Raw genomic sequence first — 9,057 nt, forward strand, 5'->3', positions numbered from 1 at the left:
GAAATGCAATGAAGCCATAGCAAGGTAGCACAAGGAACATTGTCAGAAGAGAATTATAATTTCACTGGAATTCCTTCCCATATCAAAAATCATTTGTTTTTGATTGGCCTTTGCTAGTATAACATTTGCATCTTGTTACAGTGATATTTTAACTTAAAAGTTGATTTAGACATTCCTCACAGATTGCTTTTAATAAAAATGTGCTTAAGTTCCTTAGATTTGGAAAACAAAAGTTTGTTAGTTTTGTCACGCTTTCCCTTTGGCAATGATAACCCTTCCCCTCCCCAGCTGCAGAAAATTTGGAATAATCCCTATCCTCAACTGGACTTTATTAATCTGCCAAATCAAAGTGCAACCTGAGGAAAAGCAATTATTTCCAGCTCAACCAATATTAACAAGTTAGTTTTCTCTCCACAGTCACAAGAGGACCCAACTGCCTGATAAACACTCAATGTCTGGACCAATTAAAGACAATTTTGGAACCATAATATACAAATCCATTCAAGTGCTGGAACTAAAGTTCCAGACAGACTGATCAATAGGCTTTCTGCAAAGAAAAGACCTCTTCAGAAATGAGAATACTGAAGACTCTATGAGGGATTTTCACTAACTAGGCAGTCTTTAGCTGGCCACACAGAGTTATTAATTCAAACCACACACCAAGATCTTATTGCAATATTTATCAACATATACTGCACCACCAGAGATAAAAATCTAAGCATCTTTAAACAGACACACCTTAAACATTTCAGACCAAATGCCACGATAGAAACAAGAAGTCTGAGCGAAGACTGACTTCTGTAATGCAAAAAATAAATATCAGATTTTAGAGCAAGTATGGTTGTCATAAGCATCAAAAAGAAAGAAAACAAGTCATGAGATGATAGTAATATGGGGGGAGTGTAGGTTTTTTATTTTTACTATTAGACCTCACAGAGCATTACTCTGAACCAAAAACATGAAAGTTTAAGCTTAACGTGGTCCAAGAAATGTCTTATTTGCCTTTTGTTCAAAGCACATGGTATTCCTAACACCATACAGTCAGTACAATCTTTATGATATGAAGCCCATGAAAAACAGATCAGCTAATGGTTCTTCTACAAGTTAGTAGATACCACAGCAAAAAACCTAATGTGGACCAAGAGCTGCAATCCTAAGCAAGTTTCAACTGGCTTACTTATGAGTAAACATGCATACACCAGCTGACAACCAAGTGTGATTACAGGACTGGTTCCCTGGATCAGTTGCACATGTGTATGGATTGGGATGCCAGTTTTCTTTCAAACCACTTGCAAAGACTGTAATGTCTTTATTTCTCCTTTTTCAGTTGAGAACTGCAGTCACATAGATTCTTAATCCACCATAGCCTCACTTACAACTTTCATGTATCAGTGTGCCACCTCATGGATTTATTTGTGGAGGATACTATTTTGCAGGAACAAGAAAATGGGAGGATACAAGTTACAATAATAACTTGTATTCTCATTTGTCAACTTCTGCTTAAAAAACCAACAACTATGAAACTGAACTCATACATTCTCTTTGAGATTTCAGTGGTTTTTCACTTAAAACAACTGAAGTCTTAGATTAGAGTGGGATGTCAGACTTCCCACAGAAATAAATTATTGTAATATCCATGTATTTGTTCTGGGCCTTGAGTTACAATGCGTTTATTGCTCTCCTATCCCCTAATACCATGCCAGCCATGTTTCCTTATGCCCAAACACACACAAGCAGCCAGCAATGCAAAGTGAGTCCACAAAAACTGTGTATCCTGTGGACACCCGCATACACACTGAAGAAGGGAAGGAAGAGAAGGAATCATTTCTCTAGCACATTTTTAAAAATTCAGTGTCTGATGATCATTCTTACCCACCACTGAGAGGCAGTATGGAGTAGCCTAGGGCAACCCAGTCAGTCGGGCAGGGTGGTCCTACTACTACTACTACTACAAATAATAATAATAATATTAGTGTTGACCCATATTCAGCCTCCACTCAGGCATGAAACTCACCATCTCTTAGCCTAGTCTAGTCCACAGGGTTGCTGTGAACAAAAGAGGGCGCGCACACTGCCCTTAGTGCCATGGAGAAAGAACACAATAAAAATGTAATTGAAATGTTTTAAGAGAAGTGATCGGTAACAAACCTCTGTGAATTTGCTACTTAAAAGAGGGACCATATACAGCTTATAGAATTACACACCAGGGGGAGGGGAGCGCCAGCAATTGTATCTACAGTTGAATCCTCCAATTGACGACAGAGGAAATTCAGGACTTTTCACTTTTTGGGTTGTATCCAGCAAGTTCTACTCAGAGAAGATCCACTGAAACTAATGGAGCTTAGTAGGACATTTCTATCAACTTCAATGGGTTTGCTCAGAGTAGGACCAGCTTCAGAAACAGTCCTATGTTAGATTATTTGTTCTGCTGTAAAAAGACAGTCAATATATGCTGTACCGCCTTATGACATTTCCATGGGCTCTTACCCACAACAGCACCATCAGGATCACTTATGTGTTGCAATACCTTTTAGAACATCCACAGTAAGCTACCAAAACCATGAATAAATAACATAGATTTACAATGCCATCTGCTTCGCATAATAACAGTAAAGAGTTTAAATACCCAAACAGGACTTGGGTAAGCAACTTCAAAATAAAGTCAGAGCATAAAGAGCAAGGACACAGTTTCTTTAAAAGTAGCAAAAACTATGAGCGTTATTTTAAAAAATAGTGCTGGAGACTGAGCCCTTAAAATAACGAAAAACAGAAAAGATTATTATGTTCTTTTTAATTATTTTGTTATCATCTATAAATAAAAGCCTTAATAATGACAAAAATCTTTTTATTGCTGTTTACAAACCCAAAGGTCAACATCTTCAAATATTCATTCTTCTCTAAACTCAGCATTAATGTATCTCAAAAGTATTTGATAGAGTTAAGAGTTCCAGCCAACTTTTAAAGGTAATGTATGCCACCATTACTCCACATTATAGAGTAAATTTCATATGAAATATACAGAACAGGGACCAAGAGGAAGCCTGTCTGCTGACTGTACCTAGAAACAATACAGTGTGGAAGTGGCAGCCAAGACTGACTATAACATTTCCTTCTCAATTTTTAAAGTCATGATTACACTATATCTACAGAATATTTCAAAAGCAAGTATTATGAGGAAAATCACATGTTCCAGTCCAACATGAAGTATGACGACATGGACCGGCAGAATAGCCGGGCCCTAAAAAAGAGTGGGTGCCTACCAATTAAAAAGAGAACGCTTACACCCAGTTTATAAAGGAAACAGAAGGTCTAGCTTAAGGAAGGTTGCTTCCTGCAGCTTTCTCAAGGCAGTTACCTATTCATATAGCCATCTTCCTACATTCCTATTTACACCTACACAACACACATACCATATAACAGGGGAGAAAGACAGCATACTAAAGAGGCAACTCAATATGCTCAAATCTACTTTGAGTTTATAGGAAATGAGGCTGCACAGGTGCTTTTTTCTTTTTTTTTAAGGCAAGCATTATATTCAAACAGCTTTGTTTGGATGCAATCCCTTCCTCTGCAGTGTTCTCAGTCTAAATACTGCACCACTGAGCTCATTCACAGGAGCCAAAAAGCAGGCTCATCAAGGAGAAATCCCCAACCAGCTTTTGCTACCAAATTGTAAACACAGAGCAAAAAAAAAACAGATGTCTCTATAATGTCCTTGCCAGAGGTATCTTCTTAATCGGGCAGGAACCCACCCACAACCCTGACTACCAGAGTTCAAGAAATGCTCGATTTGCTCGATTTCATCTTTTCCCTTGAGTAGATTAGGCAGAGTCTTTTGTATATGTTTCCTTTTCTACAACCCAAACCCCAATTCTATGGTATGTCATCTTACAAATAATTTTAAGCCCTCTTTCTTTGACATGAGGACACAGGTACTCATTATCCAATTTTTTTTTGAGGTGACATTGCAGCCACTCAGCTCAACAGGCAAGGCATCACTTTTTCCCTCTATCCCATAACCTAAAATACCCATTTCATCTGCTGCAGTTCTCTCTCTCTCTCTCTCCACCCCCTGCACAGAGAGAGTCCCTGACCATTCATGCTGCCATCTTGTACCGAACATAGGCCTTTTCCAATGCACTAATTGACACATCATGCAAAGTACCCACCTAATGAAAATTACTCCTCTGTCAAGGGTCATAAACTCAACTCCCACTCTGCACTGGAACATGCAGTATCACAGTATTTAAATTTGAATACAGTATCCTGCTCTGCACAGTACCACCATATGCTCCCCATGAAGCCACCTCACAATCCCTTTCACTCCTCTTCATCCTCCATCGGTCTCAGACTTTATACTGACGGAGGAAAGTGTAAGACACAAACCACTGTTTATTTCTTCCACAACTAGGGAGCCCACTGAACTAATCAACCAACTGTTTTGCCTTATTCATGTGAAATACAGCACCTCATCCCACCACTTATCATCATGAAGTCTACCCCAGGGCCCATCTGTCACCACTGTCTATTGTCTAAAAGAAAGTAAAAATTGTATTCCAACAACCACTTCCTTTTTTATCTCACTTTATTCAAAACTCACACCCTCCCTCTCCAGTTCCCCCAAGAACTCACTTTCTGCTCTATTGGAATGCGTGGGTAGAATGGGAAGTGCTGTTCCCACCCATGTACATCATCTCCCCCTTTAGATCCCCTTCCCCCACCTGATGTGCTGCCCCCACTTCCCTACTGGGTTGGGAAGGAGTTGAGATTTACATACCAAAATCCCGGCTGCCATCTGTCATCTCAGAGGCCCTCATTCTATGTCGCATCAAACCCCCTCCCCTCCAGCCCATTATCAACTCTCCCCATACCCCTCAACTCTACCAAGATAAGCTAAGAAACACAAAGCCCTGACAAGGATAAGTCTTTAAGCACTGCATTATAAATATGACTTTCTGCCAGAAGGACCAGGATTCCCCCCTTCACTGTTATCTATGGTAAACAGTGAATCTTTGCCTAACTCTTTGAGCTCTGGAGAGTAAGAACTGATGTACTATTTATTACTTATATCCTGCTCTCTCTTACTCCTGCCCCCATCCCAAATTTTGTAATTGCCTGATAGTGGCATATCTTCCCCTCCCCCTTATCCTCTTTCCCAATTGCAGATTCCCTCATCTCTCTCCCCAGAAATCCTCCTTATTTATTAATTTGAATATCCAATTCCTACTCTGCAAACATTCTTCTGAATATCAGGTACTGGGATAGACAATGGGTTGAAGTTATCCAGAAGCATCTGGTGGCTCAGTCTTAAGACAGAAATAGACTAAGTGAACTTCTGGCAATCTTTGTGACTGCACCTTTATTTCAATGTCCTTTTCTTTCTTTACCACCCCCTCTCTTTCTGCTCCATTCCAAGCTGGCCTCCCTACTCTATTTGTGTACTCCTTTCCAGCATATTTCAGTCCTCTCCCTCCCCCCATGCATTCCTTACAGTCTCTGTTCCCTCCCCCCTTTTCATTCATCCCCATGTCCCTACTGCCCTGCTCTCCACCCCCCACTTCTTCTCTCCTACACTTCTCTCCTACATCTTTCATCCCTGACTTATTTCCCTCTCTTCCCCAATTCCCACTACCCTTCCAGTATCTTCACTTCCTCTGTCATCCTCCATCCATTTTCTCCTCCCCTTCTTACTCAGTGTTTCCCTTTCTTCACTTCCTCTTCTCCACATCCCTCTACTCCCACTCTTATTCAGCCCTTCAGTTTCATTCATTCCATTCCCAGCTGTATCTTTCTATCCCTCTTCCACCCACCCACCCACCTTTTCTCTTCTCTCCTATCTCCTCCACTGCATTTCACCTTGAGCCCTTCTCCCCCTGCAAAAAAGCTTCCAACGTCTGGGACAGGTGGGGGGGGGGGCAAAAGGAAGGTTAATATTCCTACATCATTATCCCCACCACCACCTAAACCCATCCAATGCTAATTTGCTAAACAGTCTTGGGCCTATCAGAGGAAAGGCAGAGTAGGAAGCTAAGTAAAGAAAGAAATATATTATCCAAACCCCCTCCAAAGACTCCAGAGAGCTAGATCCATTGGTCAGGGGGGCAAGAGGCCTTCTCTAGTACTTTCACTATAAATGTACCAAAGGAAAGGTTAACTATATCAAAGTCCCAATCCTATGCATACAGCATACAGCAGGACTTAGCTCTGAGTAAACGTGCATAGAATTGTGCTTCTAATAATACAGATGAAATTAACCTTCCGGATGAACTACAATTGTTTAGGAAGGCCAAAGGAGCTATTTCTTCCTAAACTCCATCCATCCAGCTGACATTTTACTAGAACTGCAAGCAAACATCCCTTTAAAAAGAACCTTTGAGAGTTAAAACCCCATTTATTTTATGTGGCCTTCTCTTTAACAAGAGAGAGAGAGAGCTATTTTAAGATGGATAGGTTTTCTATGAGTACAGGAACTTTATGATACTGCTTTAAGTAGCCTATATTTTTAAATGATTGTTAATGTTGCTGCTTTATGTTTTTGAAGTTCTGTTGAGTTTTCATACTACAGAAAATGCCATAAGTGGAGCTTATGAGTGATGTGGAACCCATGTGGTCCTCTAGATACTGTTGGATTCCAACTTCCATCAGTCCCAGCCAACATGGCCAGAGTTTAGGGATGACTATGGGAGCTGAAATTCCACATCTGGAAGGGCATAGATTTTCCATCTCTGATCTACAGGAAATGTACACATGCAACCATTTCCAATCATACAAAAAGTAAATGAGTGAGCCAATAGACATAAAAGGGAAATGCATTTTTTTCTAATGCAAAGTACAACTAAATCATAAGATGGAAATGTAAAAGGATGGATATTAGCCAACCTTCTGCCCTCCAGATGTTGCTGGACTCCACCTCTCAGCAGCCAGCAAGCCTAATAGTCAGGGATCCTGATAGCTGTGGTCTAGCTACAAATTACCCATCTCTCTGTCAGAAATACAGTAAAAGATTGTATGCAGCACTGGTCATACCCATAGCAGAATCATTGAAATTAATGGACATGATTAACTAGCATCCATAAAGAAACAACCAACAGCTGCTTCAGATGTCTTGTGAAGACTTGCCAGAGCTTTCCAATGAAACTGGCCTCTGTTTTAGGTGTCTAGTTTTGTTTCTGATTAAATGATGAAAAGTAGTGGGGGTTTTAAAGACTGTTATGCCTCTTAAATTATTCTAGGCAATTTCTAAATTCTTCTAAATAACCAAAGCTTAGATCCATTAATCTTGGTGGGTCTACTCTTAAGACTTAGCTGGAATATAGCCCAAATATCTCCACTAACACCACACTCTCTCCCATATGTGCCCAGTTTCCTCAGGTGCCAGAAGTGCTCCCCATAAGAAAGACTGCTTAGGACACTCTCCCCCACGCTAAATCAAGAGTCCTATTCCAACCAACTTCCCACAATCCTCATGTCCCAACCATCCCCCATAATCCACGTGTCATCCCCCCTCTCACACACAACACTTACAGATTCAGGTGGATAGCCGTGTTGATCGGTCATAGTCATAATAAATAACAATATGAAAGATGAAAAAATATTTTTTAATAATTTCAGTGGCACCTTAAGGATCAACTAAATATAAGTTTTCAAGGTATGAGCTTTGGTGTGTAAATTCTGAAGACGTGTGTATTACACACAAAAGCTCATACCTTGAAAGCTTCTATATACCGGTAGTTGATCTTTAAGGTGCCACTGGAATTATTAAAAAATATTTTTTCATCTTTCATCTTGTTATTTATTATAATACTTACTGGTCATCCCCCACACCCCAACCACATACATGTCCCACTGATTGAATAATCCACTCCCACACAAGCACAGACCATTCCCACACACATCATTCCCATACATACAGACACAATTAACGTGTTATTCCCCCCCAAACCATTAACATGTCCCACTCACCCCATAATCCACGCGTCATTTCCATACCCACAAACAGACCATTCACGTGCCGCAGCTACCCTATGATTCACGTGTCAATCCCATACACACACACATTGCCAACTCGCGAGTCGGGGTCCTCTCCGGCCCCGCCCCCCCATATCCACGTGTCACTCCCCCCCAGCCCATTCCTGTGGCGGCCTTCCACCCACCTCCTCTTGTAGTCGTCCCTCTCCCGCTTGACTTTGGCCAGGACGTTGTAGAGGGCGCGGATCTCGGGCGTGATGGTGTCGATCTGGACGCCGACGCCGTCCGGGTGCACCCAGGAGACGCCGGGCCCTTGCAGGGTCTCCAGGCCGCCTCCGCCCGTCCGCCTCACCTGCGTGTAGCTCCAGATGGTGCCGGGCAGCCGGCTGTAGTGCTGCTGCGAGGAGGAGGAGGAGTGGTGCGACGGCGGGTGCGAGTGCGAGTGAGGCAGCTGCGAGGCGGGAGCCGATGCCGGCGGGAACGAGGAGAATGAAGCCGACGACGGAGGAGGCGGGTGAGGAGGAGGAGGCCCGGCCGCCGCCGCCGCCGCGGACGGCACGTAAGGGGGCATGGAGGGCGGCACGGGGTCCGTCTGCACGGCCTGGTGCCTCGGGAAGCGCTTGTAGTGGAGGCGCCGCTCGCGCTCGCTCAGCTGCTGCGCCTGCAGCTGCTTCTCCAGCAGCCGGTTCCGCCGCTCCAGCTCGTGCACCTTGGCCAGGAAGCAGCGGAAGCGCACGTTGAGCCCCTTCAGGAGGTGGATGTTGGAGCCCAGGTCGTTCCGCAGCGCCGCCGTCACCGGCGGGGCCCCGCCGACGCCGTCGTCCATCTCGCCCCCGACCCCCGACGAGGAGGCCGGCCCCGCCGACGCCGGGAAAGCCCGCGCCGCCATCTCGCCGAACAGCATCGAGTTGAGCATCATTTTAAGCGGCTTCGCCCTCCCTTTATCCTTCACTGAGTTAAAAAATGTTTCTTTTAAATATCTATATCTATTCCTCTTACCACACGGGACGTCGCCTTCCCTGATATTTTTAATATGCAAATGAAAAAAAATAGAAGTTATTTCATTCTTATCGTTGGAATTATTCGGCC

General features: G+C 43.1%; 1 protein-coding gene across 2 annotated transcripts in view; it reads right to left on the reverse strand.

The window, feature by feature from the left end:
- IFFO2 (intermediate filament family orphan 2) overlaps nucleotides 1-9,052 on the reverse strand; it is a 39,728-nt gene extending 30,676 nt beyond the window's left edge. For both annotated transcript variants that reach the window (XM_082230161.1, XM_082230160.1), the window contains exon 1: nucleotides 8,154-9,052. In XM_082230161.1, the coding sequence (XP_082086287.1) occupies nucleotides 8,154-8,887 (734 nt within the window). In that variant the 5' untranslated portion in view covers nucleotides 8,888-9,052. The remainder of the gene's footprint in view (nucleotides 1-8,153) is intronic.
- Nucleotides 9,053-9,057: the final 5 nt, after the last annotated feature.

The sequence above is a fragment of the Podarcis vaucheri genome (genome assembly GCF_965113315.1).
Source record: "Podarcis vaucheri genome assembly, chromosome: 7".
NCBI classification, from domain to species: Eukaryota; Metazoa; Chordata; class Lepidosauria; order Squamata; family Lacertidae; genus Podarcis; species Podarcis vaucheri.